This window comes from Limulus polyphemus, unplaced genomic scaffold (assembly GCF_000517525.1).
Source record: "Limulus polyphemus unplaced genomic scaffold, Limulus_polyphemus-2.1.2 Scaffold613, whole genome shotgun sequence".
NCBI classification, from domain to species: domain Eukaryota; kingdom Metazoa; phylum Arthropoda; class Merostomata; order Xiphosura; family Limulidae; genus Limulus; species Limulus polyphemus.
In genome coordinates, this window is record NW_013666223.1 from 461,380 (window position 1) to 483,444 (window position 22,065).

A 22,065-nucleotide genomic window follows, 5' to 3' on the forward strand; every position below is an offset into this window, starting at 1 on the left:
GAAGATGGGAACATTGACAGGGAAATAATATAATAGCCAATGCTCGGCGAGAGGTTTACATTTATAAAGTTTTGTTGTTGTTCTCGACTTGATTTTTATTTTATTATCTCATCTCCATAGTTACTATTTGCAAATAGTCAATAATATTGTAGGTACATTTTATTGTTCTTTCTACGTGCCGTTATAACACATTTTCATCTGATCATTTAATTTCTGTTGTGCATATATTGGTGTATAGAAGATATTTTAAAGTGATTCATCAGGTGGAAAACGAATAGACAGATAGATAAATTGATATGTGTCGCCATCTAGTGTATCTTAATTCATCTAGAAATTTTCATAAAAGTGACCTGAAAAACGGGGCTAACTCAGTAATCCGTGGCCCAATTTTAACAAAATTTGTTAAATTCTGTTTCTATTCTCATTTCATTACAAATATGGTGGTATTGTGCACCATTTTTTCTGTATTTAATTATAGACACACAAACAATCTCAATGTTTTAGTAGTATACTGGACCACCCGTGACCCGTTGGGTCACCCACTATTCAGAGGTTATGAAGAATTCAAGCTAATTTCAATATTGCACTGAAATGAAGGTTTATTTTGACATAATTAATTAAATATTTCAATCCAATCGTGTTATTCATAATTCAAGAAAAGATATTTGATTGTTGATTGGGAGTAAAAGGAAAGACCATTTCATTTTTCAAAAAAGTGAAATAAGAAGTTTCAGTATATAGATATCAAGCATAGTAACTAAGCTGTATTTGGGTCTAGAAAAATATGAAATTTTGAGCTCACTATTGATTCAATACATGGGCAATATATTAGCAAATAGAAAAGATAAGAGGTTCTTATGTTATATTCTTGCTTGTCAATATCAGTAGCTTGAGTTCCTAATTCATATGAAACTATAGACTCTGTATTTTGACATCACAAACATCTAATTTGAACCAGTACTGCATTCAACGTACCACAAAAAATTGATGTTTAGCTGTCTTTTTAATATTCACCTTTAAATTAAGAAATTAGCTAATGTATAATACTAATATTTGAATTATAATCTGCAATTTTATACCAAACATATTGAAATAAATTCATAAAATAGTAGTTCAGTAAATTTTTTAATGCAAGGCAACAAACACGAGGACATGCCTTTGACACATGACCCATTACGATAAGGTTAAGTCCAAGGAATATCCTTGTATAAGAAATTCTAAATCCCTGATCTAAACATATCTATGATTTGAGTGTGTGAATATTTGGCATCAAAAAGGGCTTATATGTGTCATTCCAAAAGTAATCACACAATATATGAAATACCAAAACATTTCAAAATGTAGCGCTGATATATATACCAATCCATTGCAACTTTGTACTTGGCTGTAATTGAAATGTAACTTACTGCTATGCAAGTTTAAATTTATTTCCATATAATGTACTCAACCTTGTAGTATTGAGTATCATTAGAATGTCATGAGTATGTGTGTTTGGTGTTTTTTGAATTTGAAATCATAGGTAAACTAATTTGTTCATTAAGAAGCACTTCCTAGGCAACAATGTCAGTTGCACTCCTAGCCTTGTGGAATTTGCAATTGCAAGGAAGATTAATTTGGGAACCACCATGGATAGGGTTAGATGAAAAATATAGTGAAAGGAAACAATGAAAATACAATGGGAAACCAAAGACAAAGAAAAATAACAAACCAAATGAGTTAGTGAATCCAATTGATAAAGGTCACAGGGAAAAGGCACAGGCAGAAGGATTTCAATGGAAAAAGAGGTGGGAACCAGAACCAAGGAAGGAAGCTGTGCACGCAAATTAACATCAGAAAGTACAAAATGGGCAGAGGAGACAATCTCAGTCTTAACAGGAATACAAATGGGAAATGAAAAGAAGGAATACAGGCATGAATGTGGTGTTTTTTTCATGAGCCACCATGATCTTGGGAAGGAGGACACAATGAAAGCAGATACGAGAACACATTAAACTTCCAATGACCACTGGCAAAATAAAAAGCAATGTAGGTGGGATATGGAATAGATAGTCAATGGTTAAAAAAAACTGGGTTAGAGCATGGAAAAAGACGTTGAAATCCCATTTTTAAAGGAGCAGAAGACAAGAAGGAATGGAGAATACAAAAAAGGATGAAAACTAGAGGGATATGACATGAGAGAAAAAACATGGCAACAATGGGGAAAAAAGGAAGGTAGAGGATAAGGCCACCCCCATAGTCTGCAAACAGACACAAACAGATCACTATCATACAGCCAAGTGAAATATGAAATGGTGAGGAATGCAAGGACCATGATGCAGAGATCAATGACATTTTCTGCCATTTTCTTTTACAGACCACCAAAAAAAAGAAGACTGGACTGAATGGGAGATAAGAGTTGACCCATGTGCAGAGAGTCCAGATCATCCTACATGGGACCAGACAAAAGTCAGATGTGAAGCAAGAGTGCAGGTACGGCAGGATGAAACACCAATAATTAGTACTGCAGGAAAATGGACCTAGATAGGAGAAGAGTCAATGGAGAGAGCTGAAGAACAGGGAACAAAAGCTGTGCAGGATGTAATGGGGAAATGAAAAGGACTCAAAAAGGAGTGACTTGAATAATAGAAAAAACCCAGGGAAGGAGACAGAGAGGAGGACAGGCATACCTGGAGTCATCATTCCAATCCAATCTGAAGGTATTCATAACCAGAGCCAATGGATGAGGAATTAGAGAAAAGAGGGAGTGATGCCTTGATTAGGGTGGCAAACTTGACCAGTAGAGAAGCACCCCACTGGGAGCAGAACGATCAGAAGACCTAAAGATCACTCTATGGAGAGAATCTTGTAGAAATGAGATAACCAAACTGCAAGGAAAAAGAAAGCACCCAGAAGTCAACAGGTGAATATGCAATTAGTGGACCCAGAAAAGAAGATCCAACATTCTAAAACAAAGTGAAATGAAAACAGATGACCCTAGTCAATATTTGGAAGTGACAATGGTGAATCAGTCAAAAAGGAGTAGAACTGTACTAAAAGGAGGAAATGATCCAACACTCAACAAACCACAAGAAGTTCCAAAAGAGTGATGTGGAACCTCAACTCAACCAAAACCCAAAGACCAGCAATGTCATGAGAGTCCATATAAGCCCCCAACCCATGAGATGTATCTGGTAAAAGGTACAACATGGGACAGAGAAGTATAAAAGGAATGTCCCTGTAGAGCCACCAGGCAAAAATGACCTGTATGGAATCCAACTGTCTTTGTTAACCTGAAGATGACCTATAAAGGTCGAAAAATTGTTCTTGTACTTTATTTTAATTAAAGTTTTTAATACCCATACCAGCTGTCTCTGCTATACAACCAGGAAGAGAACTTCTGATAAGAGTAATTGACTGGAAAGATAGCATCCCAATTGAGAAGACCATCTACCGATTCTGAAAGATGCTGGTAAGAAAAACAAAAGAATCTCAAGGAGGAGGCAAGGAAAACGTCTGTGAGGAGTGGAGGATGGGAAAGGGAGAGTCCTATCCACATATGATGCACCCAAGTATCTACAGAAAATGCATGTAGGAAATGTGGCTCCCTTCCAAAGACTGGAAAGAAGGCACTGGGAAAAGAGAGAAGTCCAAGACACAGGAACGGGCCTAAGCAGGGTTGGGAACCTCAGAAAATAAGAAGGAAAAAAATTATGAGAAGGTGCCACTTTGGATTTCAATGAGATAGGAAGACTCACAAACACTGACTGGCGCCAAACAAAAGGCAAAAAAGAACTGGAGGAGGAAGCATACTAGAGAAAACAGTGTGCACCACCAAAAAGATCCCACCAGTGGAGGGTACAAGTCTCCCAAAAAAAAAAACTCAGAGGTCTGAGATAGAGATGATGAGAAGAGGTGTGTAGGAAAAAGTAACAAAGAAAGTGGGGAAGGGATAGACACAAATTCGAAAACTGGGCCTGAGAAAAATACATTATATTGTCAGGGTGTGATCCCATGCTAGAATGAAAGACTTGAAGGTTTGAGGGTCCAGGAAAAATATGTAACATAAAATGTAGATCTAGGTAATGAACTAAACAGCATGGACCCTGAAATCTGTATAGAAAGAGCAAACTAACAAACACACAAAAGGTATCATAACCGTAAAATTGTGTCAAGAAGTGGTTGACGAAAAACGTGGCAACATTCATATGCATAACGCTTGACTGCATAGCAAAGGAAGGGGGTGGTAAAACGCTGACCCAAATGTCATCATAGAAACCAAACACCAGAGAGTGGTACATCTGGCCTTGGTACAAGAGCCACATCAGGCCACATGATAAAATCCAATTTGCAGTAAAAGGAGGCAAAACTACCTCAATGAAATAATGAAGCCCGAGTACACAGAAATGACAGTTGTTGTATAGTGGCAAGTGGTACAAAAGAAGTTGTAGTTGTAACACTATTTTGAGAATTCAAAGAAAAGAAACTTGAGTGTATAAAACAAATGATAAATTACCCATAAATGATCAAAGTAATGCAGAATGAAAAAATAACTATTTGTTGAACAAAATTAAGTGAAATATGAAAAAAAATGAGTAAAAACAAGCAAAATTAAAATATGTATGCACTCAAGTGTGTCAAATCAAGAAGTGAAAATTGGATTCAACAGTATTGGGGAGCCAGCTGTGCTAGGAGGGTGTGTCACAATCCTATTGATGGAGGATTGTCACATGCTCATTTGCAAGCTACAATGTACACATAATACATGCAAATACGTGGATGTAGGTGGGAACACAAGGCTAGTGGCAAGTAAAAATTAGTGCATATAGTTGTTGAGAAAAGCTATTATGTGAAAGGTGGTAACTATCACATGGAATAGATTTTTCAAAGAGAAATATGTTAACATAATTCACTTCTTAAAACATTTCAGCAGCCATATACTTTAGTAACAAATAATTGACTGGTTAAGGTTTTCCCTGCTTGCTCATGCTTGGAAAATGTATTACAGTTAGTTACCAAGGGAGTAATATTTTCTAAATAGCAGAACAAAATTTGGCACTGAAATATGGCTGCTTATCAAAACGATTTTGCTCAGATAAGCATCAATGTCTCCTCAAACCACTCATTAAAGTTAATCTACGTGTCAAACCAACAATGCTACACAGCAGAGTTGTGAAAATGTGTAAAATGAAATACAGAAGGGAATATACCAAAGATGGACAAAGTACTATGTGCAAAATAATACTTAAAGATATGGATTACAATGAGTATTTTACAATTCTGTGAATAAATATGCTAGAAAGTTATCTCATAGTAAACATCTCTAAAAAAAGTAACACTGGTTATAGATATTAAAACTCTTCATAAAATAATGTACAGTTTTTTTATCAGTTAAAACTTATATCATGCCACAACTTATGTGTAAGACTACTTTCATGAATTTGTGAAAATTGTTGTTGTTCATATTCACTAATGTTAACTGTATGATCTCCACTTGTAATTTCATTTGTCAGTGATGATGTGAAAAATATTTTCTGATACTTCTTAGATGTTACTCCTATACTATTAATCAATAACTGATCCTACCAAAAACTTTCTTGTTTACATAGACTTTCTACAGAGATGAAGAAATCATTAATACTTACAAACAACATTACTGTCACAAAATGGATCAAAACTAAAAGACAGCAATACTTCAGTGTAAGATTTCTTCCAGACCTTGCTTCCAGTTTCCGTGTTCCAGATGATGATCGAGTATGGAGGATGCAATGCTGCAAGGAAGTTCTGACAGGAATCATTTCCTGACAGCCATTCAAGATCTGAAAAAAACATTAAGTGGAGTATTTTTTTCACACAATTGTGATTATGTTTTCACCCTGTGTGTATGTGTTTGACACCAGGATTTCTCAAAAATGGCTGAATGGATTTGTATGAAAGTTGGTATACATTTGGACTATGACCCAACTTAAGAGTGATTAGTTATGGAGAGTCAAGGTCAAAGCAAGATCATAGAAAAAAAAATCCCTATCTGTTAACATCGGGACCGATTTTTCACAATATTTTTGCTCAATAACTCAATCAAAAATGATCGTTTTTTGATGAAACTTGGTGGATGTATGTGGAATATCATTCGTCATTGTCCATTGATAACGACGGACATACACATTTTTGTATTTTATTGAGAGCCAAATATTATTAATGCTGTGTGTCCAGTGTCTATAGTTTTATGAAGTGTATGGCTGCGTATCAAGTATTGACCTGGATGAACACAGCTAATCATGGGAAAATTTTTTATTAAAGACTCATAAAATGAGTACAGAATTCCTCACACAGCATTTAATCAGGGCTTGATTAAGGTTTAGCGGGACCCTAGACTCTGATAATATTTAGAAATGATAACAATAACTCACTTTTGTCTCTGTTATGCTAATTTTACAAACTATAATTTTTTACTTGAGTGGTCGGTGGGTCTCATGTATGACCAGGACCCTAGACCTGGGCCTAGGTGGCCTATATGTTAATCTGGTACTTCATTTAATAGAACATGCTTAACACAACCTTTCTGCCTCTATTACAAATATTTATATAATAAACAGATCCAAAAAAAGATTATAACAATGATGACATTTTGCATTTAATAGGATTTATAGCTTGTCTACAATTTCCACTTAACCAACGAGAAGAAAAATTATCCATCAATTTTAAAACATTAAATCTTATCTTACTGAACAATACCACGTAAGAAAACTTCATATTAAAAAATCTACTTAACTCCTTCATTAAAATTGTAGTGTTTATTCACTGTGCAAAAAATGTTTTTTGATAACTTCATTATAAGGTTGCAGTTTTACCTACATGGTTTCCCAACCACTAAAACGGTGTTAATGATTTCATAGTAGAATTTTTTGTTTTGTGATGTCATATTCCTTCATCTTTCAGAATAATTCAAAATTCACTTAAGTAACATTTTTATACCTACTGTTATTAATCGTGTAATTTATTCATCTTGAGATATGTACATACAGTGCACATTTTACAGGCATCCATTATTCAACACTTATTTCAGATAAACCTTGGATTTCTCCAACATTCACTGCTTTGATTTTTCTGAGTTGATAGGATTGAAACCATTTATACAAGTGAAAACACAGTTGGTTTCTTTTTTTTTCTCCCTGTTTCTAATACATAAACAGCAATATACAGCTGCAGAAGTAAACCAGTGAATGTCTGCAAAGTCTATGGATTAATCCCAAAACTTCCATGAAAGAACATTATCCTGCTGAAAGTATGTGTATAATTATATTATATAGGATATTAGAAAACTTGGGGATTTCCCAACAATGTTTTATATAAGAGTAGCCAATGCATCTGTGAGGGCATACATAGGGTGTTCCAATAGATCCTTTTGGGATGCCTAAATTTTCCAGTTTTCAATTTTGTGAATAAGCTGTAACTTTTTTTATACTTGTATTCAGTACTTTAAGCCTCTGACAATCATGATTCAACAGATACAAATTTCTTTTAACTGAGTAAAAGATGACTTAGCATAGCCTTTGCTGCCTCCTCTGAAATTGAATATAACACGTAAGGACAACAAAGGATTTATTGGTCCACCTAGGCTGTTCCATCCACATTAAACTACTGAAAAAAAAAAAGGAACTCAAAGTCAGTCCTTATCATTCAAATATTGATTAAGCCTTCCCTCTTTTAAATTTACTGCTTCCACCACATCTGAAGGCAATCCTTTTTAAAAGTAAAGTACTATATTAGAAAAATGAAACTGTCTTAACTGAAAATAATTCCTACCTTGTCAAAATTTATACTTGTGTCCACTAGTCCTACCATTCTCACCATTAAGTACGAAAAAAAATGATGTATTGACACTATATTCTCTTAACACTCTTATAAACCTCAACCAGATCCTTTCTAACTTTTCTTTTTTTCAAAAGAAAACAATTTCAGAGATCTTAACTTATTCTTATATGACAATATTTCCATCCTCTAAACCCTTTCCAACAGTTCAATGTTCTTTGTACGATAAGAAGTCCAAGAGTGAACACAATACTCAAGTACAAATGTGGTCTAACTAGCAACCTATACAATGAAATTATAACCTCTTTAAACTTTCATTCAATATTTCTGTAAATACACCCTAAAATCCTATTAGCCCTACATTAGTAATAGCACACTGCTTGGATGTATTAAAATAATGATCAAATAAAACACCAAGATCTTTTTTCTTCTAGATGTATAATACTGTTAAGGTTACTGCTTCAGAATTATACATATAATTCAAATTATAACCCATATGCAGCAACTTGCATTTATTATAACTAAAATTTATCTGCCATTTATATGCCCAACTTCCCAAATGATCCTTTTGTAAAGCAGCAACATTCTCCTCACAGCAGCAACACCCAAGACTTTAATATTATCAACAAGTTTTAATACTTTATTGAGCATTTCTTAATCGATGCCATTGTAATTTTGTGTTTTTGATGCAAGAATTACTGCTCCAGTGGGCATAAAATACAGCAATAAAACCAAAGAATTAAAAGGAAACAAATATGAAAAGATATACAGTTGAAACTGTTATGATAAATATTTTGGAACTTTCTGATCAATACTTTAATTAGGGCAGAGAAAAAAATGGTATTATTCATTTTATTTCATATTTTTCAACTTTTCATTTTACTGTACATTCATTATTTCTCTACAATTACTGTTAAGGCAGAGAAAATAAGAAATGAAATACAAATTTTTATCATATGAAATATGAAAACTGTAGGATGAAAAGAAGTATTTTTATTCTTAGCACATAAATGACCTTTCACCCAGACTGACTCAGTAAATGCTTTGTATGTTTTATAATATTATTCTGTACAATATAAAGTATAACATAAAATAAAATGTATATATATCATCATGATTTTCTTGTTAATTTAACCAAATGATTGATACTTACAAATTTTAATGATATATTTATTTATTTTGTTACTGTTTATTGAAAATTGATTGGTACATTTATATTTGTAATATATCAAATCACATGGTTGAAAGACTGGAATAACTAAGTAATTAACAAATACCACTTTGCAAATATTTGCCCTGTAATAGTAGTTGCAGGTTTGAAACATGCCACATTGTGCTTGTCATAACTTCCAGCAGAACATAAATTCAGGAAAATAAGAGGTGTGATGTTACAAACATAGCACACATACAATGTACAAAAATTTATAGTTTATTCAACACTAAAGAATACAGTTATACAAGTTATACATTACAAGGTCATGTAATAAAGAAAACAGTTATAAATTAAAAACATAACACAATCTAAAAAAAAAACAGTAAATTTACTTTATCTAGATGGGCAGCCCAAGAGTTGGCATTAGTTGCCTTCCCACTAGATAAAAGGTGGTGGGAGATAGCCTTAGTAGCTTTACCATAATTCAAAAGCAAATGAATATATATAATAATCCTGTAGCTAAAGGGGTTAGCATGTTTCATGACAACTAGAATCAAACCAGAGACCCTCAAATCATGAGGAAACACCTCTTAATCACCAGGCTATGCCTGTCCAAAGCTGAACAAACTAGTATTAATCAAAGGTAATTATAAGAAATCATTGTGACAAAACTTTAATGACTTGGATAGTTGGAATAAGCAGTTCACATTTTCCTTACCTGAAAATATATTTCAAGTTATATCTACCTCTCTGCACCACTAAGAGCTATTACCTCCCATGCAACTACCATGGAATTTCCTGCACATGCCACAAGCCTTGAACAAACTATCACCCCTACATATGTCAATGTGCATTCATCCAGCTTTTGATGCAATAACATAATGCTGTTGTAACTCTCCACCAATAGGAAGGCAACATGACCTCCATGCAAGGTAATCCCCGTGAGCACTAGCAGATGATAGAGAGATAAGTATCTATCTGAAATACATTTCTAGGTGTGGAAAATGTTAACTTCAGAAATGCTACCTACCTCTCTGCACCATTAAGCAATGGAATCCCATATTGAAAATGTGGACAGGCCAGTGCAGACAAATTACAAAGATGAGCTCTTTTTTGAGAAAGTGACATAAGGGAAAAGCCCATGAGGCATGATTTCCATGCTCCACTGGAGGTCACCTATGGAGCAGCACCAAATGAAAGACCACATTCTTCTCAAGCGGGGGACATTCTTCACCCAACTTGTTATTTGTACATTGATATAATTTCATATACATTACAAAGAATTACAGTAAAGGATATCAGGTAAATTCAGTGCTATTGGTAATGTGTCACAAAGGTTGGATAGAACATTAAAGTGTGTAGTGTAGTGAGGGTGTTAGGCTGTTCTGTCTTAGTGAATTAGTTACATAACATAGATATTGTAATAACAGCTGGATGGAGGAGAAGCTCTCCCTGCAAATCCAAGCCTCATCCAGCTGGACATATCCACTGGGAACTGCATCAAAGATATTGTAATAGGGATGTCCTGTACTACACTTCCAGGGAACACCCCAGCCTTACATCTCAATGAAGGAGTGAGCCCAACTGGTCTCTTATCAGGGAGAAAGGAGAAAATGCCATTTGTAGAGAAATCTCTCCCTATCAACATCCCCAGTGGCTTGAGATGGAGAAGTAAGGGATCTCTCATGCCCCAGAGTGAAGGAAGCAATGCAGAGTGTAGTTCTTCATGTAACTTTTGATCTGGTGAGTTTGCCTCATTCTGTTCAGTTTGATTATTTATTATTTTTTGTTCTTTGTTTTAATTGGGGAATTTGCAATTAGTTGGAATGCATAGAAAACTAAGGTACACACATGGAGATGTTATGAAACAGATGAATGATATGGAGATGACTGAAAAACACAACAAGCAAAATGCAACAAACTAGAGCCTTTGGGTAGACTTGAGAATGGTGAATGAAGGAGAGCAAAAACCAGACACATATGAAACTGTCCAATGATTCAAGTAATGTGACATGAATGAGGTGTAGTTCACATACCAGTCAGACTGTAAGAACTCCTCCAAAGATCAGTGATGAAAAGAGGCAAGAGAGGATATAACACACCAAATCCGGTGGGAGAAGACATAATCATGTGTATAATCAGACTCACCCACAAAACAGTATATGAAACAGAAGAACTGGAGAACCCAACCAGTTAAAATGGAAGGGGACAAGTCCCAAGAGAAGGAGGTCTTGCCCAATAAAAATATGTGATGGCAGTTTCCATACAGGACACAAAAGATGTTCGGGATCAGAATGATTGTACAAGGAGGAAACTGAGAAAATAGAAATAGGATATAAAACACCCAATCTCCCTCCTATGCAGCCCAGATCTTTGGAAGAAAGAAGTGTTCCTGAAATAGCATCAACCAGTCCCTATGATAGAGAGTATAGGAAATGTTCAAGGCATAAATGTTTGAACAACAATTACAACAAGCAAGGACAAGAAATTATGATTTGAGAGACAATGATACTTGGAGCAGGAGGCAAATACCCAAGGGTGGAACATGTGAGAACCTGAAGAACTACAAAAAGGTCCTAATTGGGAAGAGGGTTGAAATGCAGAGGGGTAATGAACAAAGGAGGCCTTAAAGAATTCTGTGTGAACATGTGAAAAGAAAGGGTGTTATCACTCAACAAGAGGTGTAAGGTGGTGGATGGGCAACACTGCTCTATAATCTACAATGGTTGAGACAGGCCTTTGTTAAAAAGCCAGGTAAAAAAGGAAGTAAGATGTGAAAGTGTAGAACAACCTAGCTGAAGAAAGTGATGAACTTATGGTAGACAGCCCACTTCCATTGATAGAGGGTGAGAGTAGAAAGCCTACAAGAATGAAAGAGAAAATGGGCTATGCAGTAGGAAAATCTCAAATATCTTGCAAGAGACCAGACAAATCCCATACATGAATACAAAGGTACTAAAATGTGACACCCCAACATGAAGAATGGATAACTGAATAAAAAACTTCCAAAGTAGGAGTCACACAAGTATCAACCTGAGAGTTTCCAAAATTGGAACAAATCCAACACCAGATTGAAGGATGAAAGGACCACTCCGTTGGAAGGATTCCATCGAAGTAAGAGAAGAGATCCACCACCATATTCAACCACCAGAAACATAACATGCCATAAGATAAACACAACAACTGTAGGCCCAATATAAAGTCACAAAACACAGGTCCTGAAAGCAGGTACCTTCCTGGCAGTTGATTTAATTAATGACCATGGAGGTGTCAAAGTAGATCATCAAAAGATGACTGAACAACTAGGACTGAGAAAGAAGACAAGCCCAATAAGATACAGTCATCTCCAGTAGGTTGATTTGCAAAGAACACTCCTCTGTAAGTCAGTCTCCAGAAGAAGTGGTAGTTTGAGAATCACACCCCGACCAGAAAGACAGGGATTGGTGTAAAGATGCAAGTCAAGCCAAAGGAGGAGTGTTATACTTCAATCTGTGTTGAAGAAATCAAGCCCAAAATACAAAAGGATGTAAAGAGGAAGGTAGAGACACAAGGGTAGATAAGGGATCAGAAAACATGTTTCACTAATCATCTAGAGACCACTGAAGAGGACACACTTGTGCATGACCAAAAAGAATCAAGGCTCCCAGGGAAGTAAGTTTCCAAATGCAAGAGAGAAGTACCTTGGATCCCAAAATTTCTATTTTGCATATACACAAAGGACAGGGTTGAGCCCGCCCCATGCAGTAGGTGTGGAAAACCCTCATTTGGACATAAAACTGATTGTGAGTCAAAATGTACTTGAAAAGTTACACCAGTCAGCCCAGGCTAGAGGCCTCCCAAAAAAGAGTGGAAGTAGCAATCACCAATTCTTGTCAAAATAGGGCCTGAAGAAGCCAGACAACTATGTAATAATGGAAATGAAGGAAATCATTTGAAACTTCTACCTTAGTTAAACACAGCACAGGAGCCCAATGCAGAGTGAGAAAGTTGTCCAACCAAAATTGAGACACAACAAGAAAATGATTTAGAGACAAATTGTTGATGGTGCCAAACCCCTTACAGCATGGGAATTAAAAAAAAAGATGGGGATGAAAGCCCTAAGTGGAGATGAGAAAGAGGTTTTATAGCTCCTGCAATCAACAAAGAGGAAACCATATCCTGAAGATGATGAAGAAGCAGAATATCATGGGAAGAAGACAGAAAAGAGCACTATGAGAAAGAAGAAGTGGAGTACAAAAGAGGAGAGAGAAATAACAAGAAGGAAAATGCAGAACCCCAGAGTAATTGGAGAAGACAAGATGGTAAAGTGAGAGAGGCAAGCACCAATAGGACCAGAGCCCAGAACCATGATGGCTAGTTGTGCAGGAGGGGGGATAACAAACAGAATTAAGATAGTGAAGAACCAGAGAGGTTTAGCCTGAAATGACTCCTGAAGATAAGTGGCAGAAAGAGGACCAGTGAGATGTAAAATCAAGGAACCAATAGAAGATTGCAAGGAAGCAATCTAAGCCCGGAATTCCAATGAGTCAGGTACACCCCCAAAACAAATAAACCAAATGAAGGTCTCAAATATAAGAGGAAGGGATGCAGAAACCTGACTAGGAAATCCCAAAAACAAAGAAATCAGGTCATAAAGACAAGAGAGATGAAATGGTAACCACAGGGGTCCCCATCAAAACTATTGGGGTTCAAAAGATAAGCATTAGGGAGGAGCTAAAGGACAGATATAGAGTAAACGAAAAAATAAAGTTAGACAAATACAAGCAGATAATTGGAAAGAAGGAGAAAGAGAAGTACCCCAAGCAGTAAGAAAGGATACAACAGAATGGGGATAAAAAAATATAAAAGGACCAATACACGAGGCTACAGTTAAGGAGTCACAAATATGGGTAGGACAAGAAAGACGTGGGACAATGTGAAGTTGGTAAGAAGCACATGGAGTTAAACAACTAGAAACACATTCTCATAAAGAGATAGAAAAGATAGAATATAAAATACCTGATTCATGAATGTTGCAAACAGAAAATAAGAAAATACCAGTTCCTCATTAGGAAGTGAAGAGCCAGAAACAAAGGCTGGAGATGGAAAAGGTAACAAAAAGTGACCACAAGTGAGGCAGACTCCACAGAAGGCAAAGAAATCAAATTACTATGAACCTGAACTGAAGAAGAAATAGGCAAAAGGGAATCAACCACCTGATGCATGAATGCAGGAATATCATCAGTTAACTTACTGGCATACCATGGTTCATTACATCTCCATAATGGACAACAACTGAATGTCAGGTCCATGAATAGATAAAGTGCCTCCAGTCGCCATTCAGTCAGTTGGAGAAAATGACTGAAAAGAAATGTCTTGACTTTGAGACTTTTTTTAAATATTTTACACAGCATACGTTATTGAAAGAAGCCTAAAGTAAAAATGTGATGGATAAAGAAAACAAAATTGCAATAAAGTGAATGTAACACAAGTGCAACAAGGATGAAAGCAATGTAGCACTAATAAAAAAAAGCAGTTGATTAAGTTGACTATAAACTGAAAAAGCAAAGGAAAAGTATACATCTGAACACAGATACAGCAGAGGAAAAATGAGCCTATTATCATGTGCTAGTGCTCACAGGGATTACCTCAAATGGAGGTCATATCACCCTCCTATTGGTGGAGGGCTACAGCATTATGATAATTATGTTATAGGCTGGCACAATACAAGTAAACACATGTTGGTGGTGGGAGTTTGTTCAAGGCTTATGGCATATGCAGGAAATTCCAAAGCAGCTGCAGTTGAGATAACAGCTCTTAGTGGTACAGAGAAGTACTGATTATTTTCATGACATTAATTAATCTAATCATAATTTCAGTTAACTCATTATCTTACATGATGCTAATTGATGTAATTAATGCTCACATGTGATCAATTATATCCATTAATTATAAGTAATATAATCACATTTCAGAGAAGGTATTATATGTACCTGTTACAGCTCTGGTTCCATCAGAAAATGATGCCTTCACTGTTGCTTCAGCCACATTCCATATAACAATACTACCACCAGTATCAGCAGAAGCCAACTTTAGGTTGTATGGAAACCACTGATCGTGGTAGTGGGCTTCCTTAGACCACTTCACCTAATACACAAAACCATTCTTCATAGCTTTGTTATATTGAAAAATGATACAACTAAACAACAACAAAAAACTCAAAATAAATACAACAAGGGCTTTTATGTGAAATTAAAGACAGTAACTACTATTACAATATGAGACTCATAATGAAAGAATACTGTAAAAGACAAACCATGATTTCTTCTTTACATAAATAACTTGTTTTATTACTTTGAGATTTTGGAGTCATTACTGGAGTTTTTAACAGACATGATAACATTACCTCCATTTAATAAATGCTACTCATATTACCATCTACACAACTTCAAATTAAATAGAACAATGCAACAGATGTACAAATGACACCAATTTATAATCACAATACCTGGCAGTTGTCTGCATTATTTTATGAGTCTTTACTTCCATACTTCATACAGTCATATTACTTTAATTTTGAAGTTCACAGTAATAAATACCATGTTAAATATAAAAACCAGATATATAATCACCTTTACGATGTCATGTTTATGGTTCTCCAAGGTTTGAAAAACCTAAAAAAAGAAAAATAATTAATACAAATAAAAATACAAATTAACAGCTGTTATATACAGGACAGAAATATTTTAGCAGGCTGACTGAAGTGTTTTTATTCTGCATGACAGACTAAAGAGCTTCAAGGTTAAGAAAACTAAAGATGATTCATTGTAATACACATTTCCATTCTTTAAACTATATGTATTTATTGTTTTCTGCCAAATAAATGATGATTCTTTCAAAACTGCAAGATAGTATTCATTTAATGGTTCAGGCTTTTTTTTAAACACGGTACCATTTTACTATAATCAGCTGATAGCTTCAAATATTTGCACTTGTAAAATCAGTAAGAAGGAACATTACAAATACATGAAGTGAGCAATTGATGCAGGTTAGGTTTCCACTTTTTCTGGAATGGATACATCAGTTTTTGTCATGCATCTTGACTTTCAGAAAAACTTGATAAAATTCCACACAAAACAATTAGTATGTTAGATGCTTTAACATATTAGAATTCTCTCTCTCAAATGTAACTAAAACAACCAATTACTTAAAATAATAAATAAATTCCTGGTTTCACCTCATTAAATACCTCTTATCTCATGACACCTAAGAAAAATAGTGGTATTCCCTTTATTTCCCTATATTTTTGATTGCTCTATTTGTACCATCTTCCCTATGTTTCACCATTTTACTTGCATGTTATCCACATGTATGTATCTTGGCATGACATATCACCTACAAATTTATACCAATTTACTTCTATTGGAAGCATTAAAAAAAAAAACATCTGAAAACTGATTTTCAAAATGTTGGTTAACCACTGGTAAAACATCAACATTTTATAGTCTTCTTGAACTACTAAGTATAATTTATTCAGTGATTTATGTAACATATTTCTAGTCTCTTCTGCCATAAAAGTGAAAAAGAAATGTTGTGTTATCATGCTGTTTTATAACCTCATAGGGTCTGGCAAGTGATATTACTATACCTGACAAACTGGTTTTAATGTCTCACCTCTTTGATATTTATATCTCTTCTATTGTTTTACTTTTCATAGTTCCTCAAATTCTTTTTCCAGTAAATTTTCCTGACAAATGTACTCCTAATATTTAGACAGTATGATACTGCATTTAAAGCACTCAATACAATATTCTGCAATTGTCTTTTATGCATTTCATATGCACGACATTATAAGCTACATCAAAGTGGCATTTAACATAACATCAAAAGATAGCAAGGAACCTTTTAATCCATCTAGGCTGTTCTATCCATTAAATTACACCCTTAAAAAAACAGATAGCAAACTTATACTGTAGAAAACCTTAAGATAAAATATATGCATGAGTGTCATATCATATTTAATCAGTTTTCTTAATGCACTTAAAACAATGTTCTATGGTAATTAGTTTGATCAGTACCACATTTTGAAGTTTCATGCAAGTTTATGTGATATGTGTAGCCAATGAATGAGTAATATAAAAAAGACCATCATATTAATTGAAGTTTTCCTTCATTCACAAAAAATAACCAATTAATATATATCAAATTAAATGTAGCCTTCTATATTTACTCGTTTTACTAAACCCAAATACTAGTTTTGTATAAGGCTTTATGATTCTATCAGAATCATTCCAACCACTTTTAATTTTTTATTAACACTAATCTTCTCTCACATGAGAAATAAGTTGCTTCCAAATTATATTCTTAATGTTAAACTTTATTTTTGAAGTTCTGCTTATCTACTAACACTGTTAAGGTCCTTTTAAATGAGAAAAACAATATCAATTGAATCATATCCCATTAATATCAAACTTCTTGTGCCAAGAAGCTATAAAAATGATTACATAAATGATGAACAAAAAATATCAAAAGCAGACCTTTAAGGGACCTTAGTTGCCATACTCTCCCAATTTAAAAAATGCCTATTTATCAGCATGCTTTAGTTTCTACTAAGAAGTCAATATTTCTGTAACTTTCTTTATATTTTTTAATTCCATAAGTAGCCTATCTACTAACTTATCTCTTTGTATGGCACATTATCAAGCCCTCTGCATGTCAAGGCATATCACATCAGCTAGTGTACTCTCATTAAAATAATAAAAAAACACTCCAGAGTGTTGATAAAACAATAAAACCATTTTCTAAAATATCATGTTGAGAAACATTATTTAAATGCAAACATTTCAAATGCTTTTCTAAATGATTTATGATGATAGATTCCAACATCTTGCAAACAACAAGTTACATTAATAGAACTTCAGATCTCTGGATCCTATCTTGAACCTTTCTTTTTAAAAATAAAAATCACATTAGCAATCTTCCATTATTTAATTCTCCATAGAAGCAAGTGTGTGTTTGTAATAAGATATGCATATAATAAATATTAAAAACACGGTAATACCAAAAACATTTTTAATACGGACATTTTGGAATTTCCTTAAAGGTATTTTTAAAATTGTAAACTCATCTCTGACACCACTTCTGCAGAACTTTATCCTATAGTTTCCACCCTGGTTTTATGTATGTCTTATCAAAAATACACAAAAAATGGTTTACCCCTCAGACCTATTCTATCTACTCTTGGTTCCCACGCCTACATTTGCGAAATATATCGTACCTACATTAATCTCACTAACTAAGAAAGAATTTACTGTTAAAGATTCTTTTTCCTTTGTTCAAGAGATATCTAAATTTCCTAATGCAGACCAATTTGTTATGGTTAGCTTTGATATTCAGTCCTTTTTCACTAACCTTCCACTTGAGGAAACAATTAAAATAATTAGTAAACAGTTATTCCCTACCAAAAATGTTCTGCACTCTGACTTTAATGAACAAAAATTTGAACAGCATTTTAAATTGGCCCTCGAGGACAATCACTTCATTTTTAATGGTAATCTTTATGACCAGATAGACAGAGTGTCGATAGGATCACCTCTAGATCCAACTCTTGCAAATATTTTTATATATTATTGTGAACATCAATGGGTGGATAATTGTCCCCTTTATTACAAATATTATATAGAAGATATGGTATTAATACTTTCCTACTCTTTCACAACACTGATCACACCAAGAAGTTTTTAGAATACCTAAACTCACAACATCCATGTATAAACTTTACATGTGAGATGGAAGAAAACAATAACTTAGCTTTTTTAGACATTTAAATAAACAAAATAAACAATCCCTTTGCCACATCTATTTACCATAAGAAAATATTTACTGGTTTATACACTCATTTCGGCAGTTTCATACCAGAATCTTTCAAACATAACCTTGTTATAAATCTTCTAAACAGAGCGTACAATATCTGTTCTGACAACTTCTGTTTACACTCAGAAATTACAAAAATTCATAACATATTACAAACCAATTATCTCCTTAATTATCTTAGTTATTAGTTATCTCCTTAATTTCTTAAATTCTATCACATGAAAATTTTAACTAATAAAATAGAACCTACCAACAAGTCACACACTGTCTCAAAATATCCACTAGTTCTTATCATTCCTTTAATTGGCAAACAAAGTTTTAAACTCAAATATCAAATTAAAAAAATAATCAAACATATTACCCACAAATTAAGCTACGTTTAGTATTTACTTCAACATTTAGAAATTAAAATATGTTTAAAACCAAAGACACTACCCATTCCTATGCAGTTGTGGGTCGTATATAAATACACTAGTGGTAGCTGTAGAACTACCTATATTGGTAAAACTACAAATACATGCACATGAGCAAATGGGAATTTCAGCAAGAAGCAGATGTAAGCTAAGTAATCCATCCCAGTCTTGTATCTGATTGCACAGTGAGAATAACAATCACCCCATACTTCTAGAAAACTTTAAAATTCTCGACTCTGGAACCACAGATTAGAAATTCTTTATTAGAGAAAGCCTCTCCATTTTCAATGATCATGCAAGACTAAATAATAACATCAACTCCTCCCTGTTGTCATTAATGTAATCAATTCTAGATTCTCAGTGTTATTTAAAATCTATTATTATTTTAAAGATCCAGTGTTTATACTTATGTTTAAGCCTTTCTCGATAATAGTTTCTCTGAACAATGTTATTTATTAAACGTGTTTTATCATACATTCTATTATATTGTTACTTTTTAAATCCATTCTTTCTAAACTTCCAATTGAATACAAAAACTTGTTCAGTGTTACTGTTGTTTCTTGTAGTTTGAATATTATGAACTTTTCTTTTTGAGATATTAATGTTTATGATGCAATTTAAAGAAATTCTGAAACATCCATATTAAAGATGTTTTTCAGTATTACCATGCTTTTAATATTTATTATAAAACTTAATTTTTCACCTGATGAGTCATTTGCACATATGCATATACAGATACAAATACCTGGTATCTTACTTTTAAGTCAGAGAGTAAGTCAGTGAAACAGAGAAGTTAGCACAGTGGAAAAATGGGAATTCAATCTGACAAGCATAAATATATTATTTATATGCTTTTAGACTTAGTTCCCCAAAGGGCACATTTTTCTTTTCCTATAATCACCTACTAAGCAAATTTCTGTACCCTTTCAAAAACTAAACTGGATAATGGAGTCCTTCAGTAAAACAAGCAAAACATTCATATACAAAAACATAAATGTACGATAATTTCTACATACCTTCATATGCTGAGTATCTACAACAACAACAAAATTGTGGCAACCATATGCAACAAAAGACTGCCATCCCCTGTTAAAGAAAATGAATAATGAGTTGACACAACATATAAAATTGAAATTAACAAACCATTAACTTGGACATATTGTTATTTCCAATATATATTTAAATATCAAATATTTTTTAATAATCTCTCTCAAAAATACTCTAAACTTTTGTCAAAAACACATTTGATGCAAATGAAGGAAATATCAGGCAGTCTAAGGAAACACAGAGATAGCAATACACCATACTATTAAAATGCCATTGTTTATTCAAAAATTATATAAATTATGTTTTGAAAATGTTATTGTGACAATCCTCACTATTCAGTTCTTAATAATAATGGCTATGGCAGAATAATAAATGTATATGCATCCAAACACATAACCAGTATAGGTAGTTTTTCTGTAATAGTTGCTGCTAATATTCAATATATCTGCAGAACAAGTAATCACACATGCACCCCTCTTTTGGTTTTAAAGCTGCTTTAGAATTTAACAGTACAGTGAGTAGCTTAAAAATTTGAATCAGTACATATCTAATATTTATAATTCTGTAAAAAATTAACTGTAATTACTTATTACAGCTGTATTTGCTCTTTCATTAATCAGTGGCCCCCTTGAATTGATTAGTAGTGATTTTTTTTTGTTACTTACAAGAAAAAAAGCTGTTGTTGGGTGCTATCAAACAGCTTGTTTTCTTTCTATCCAGCAGTTCATTAACAGTAAAAAAGAAGAAAAAGAAAAACAACTGGCAGATGGTGCTTCAAGTTAATTACCTTCCCTCCTAGTTTGCAGTTAAATATCATGACAGTAGCAGATAGTCTTAGTAGCTTTGCCATAATAAAGGCTGAGGAGCGAGTTTAATGCAAAATATTTCAATAACTTAAGTAGTTGAATAATTGAAAATAGTAATAATGAGAAACTTTAATTCAAATTAGTTGATTATTTTGTGGCAATCAATATAATCACAATTTAGATTAATCAATTGTTTGCATAACAGAAAACAGTAATAGCCAGAAAAAATAATTTTGATTAACTCTGTCAAACCGGCCTTGGTCCCTGGGACTGACCTTGTAACCATTTTGTGCTTGTTATAGTTTTCACGATATAACTTTAAATTAGTAAGCGAATGTTGACGAAATTTAGCAGTCTATCAGTAAACATTACAATGCTTTCACATGCAAAATATATAATTTTTTCATTAGGTTTTAAGGTTTGTAAAACAATGTTTCTCTCATGCCTTTTTTTTTCCCTCACATCTTGCCTATTTATCATGCCGAGTAATTTTCATTTTAACATTAAAAATACTTTTATGCATCAGAAAATTTTGAAATTTCACATGTGAAATCTTTATAATGTCCGGATAGTTATCAAGCATTTCTTAAGAAAAACTTTATATTCTATCTGTTATGTTCAATAATGAATCTCTGTACAGGTTCGGTAGATTTGACCGGTCTCGCAACCACCATAAAAAATTAGGAAATAAATATAAATTATGCCTCTTTCATTCTAGAATGAACATAAATTATAATACGAAAACATAAATGTTTAGATGAAATAACTTAAATCTGATAACATTATACATTTATATATATTTATTATTTTTATTATATTGACTTTTCAGCTGTGTCTGGCTAACAATACAGAAGTTACAATGACATGGCACATGTGCACTTATGTTACTGTATCCAATAACATAAAACCGACTTTTGGTCTTTACAAAGTAACCTTTCTTGGCTGTGTTTTAGTAGACTACTACTTTGTAAAATACAGTCACATTTCCATTTTTATACATTATATA

At 33.6% G+C, this 22,065-nt stretch overlaps 1 protein-coding gene across 1 annotated transcript in view; it reads right to left on the bottom strand.

The window, feature by feature from the left end:
* LOC106459470 (WD repeat-containing protein 11-like) overlaps nt 1–22,065 on the bottom strand; it is a 79,899-nt gene that overhangs the window by 48,652 nt on the left and 9,182 nt on the right. The window contains exons 2-5 of the mRNA XM_013919094.2: nt 20,223–20,292; nt 15,553–15,594; nt 14,914–15,067; nt 5,622–5,795 (exon numbers count right to left, since the gene is read on the bottom strand). Of these exons, the coding sequence (XP_013774548.1) occupies nt 5,622–5,795; nt 14,914–15,067; nt 15,553–15,594; nt 20,223–20,292 (440 nt within the window). The remainder of the gene's footprint in view (nt 1–5,621; nt 5,796–14,913; nt 15,068–15,552; nt 15,595–20,222; nt 20,293–22,065) is intronic.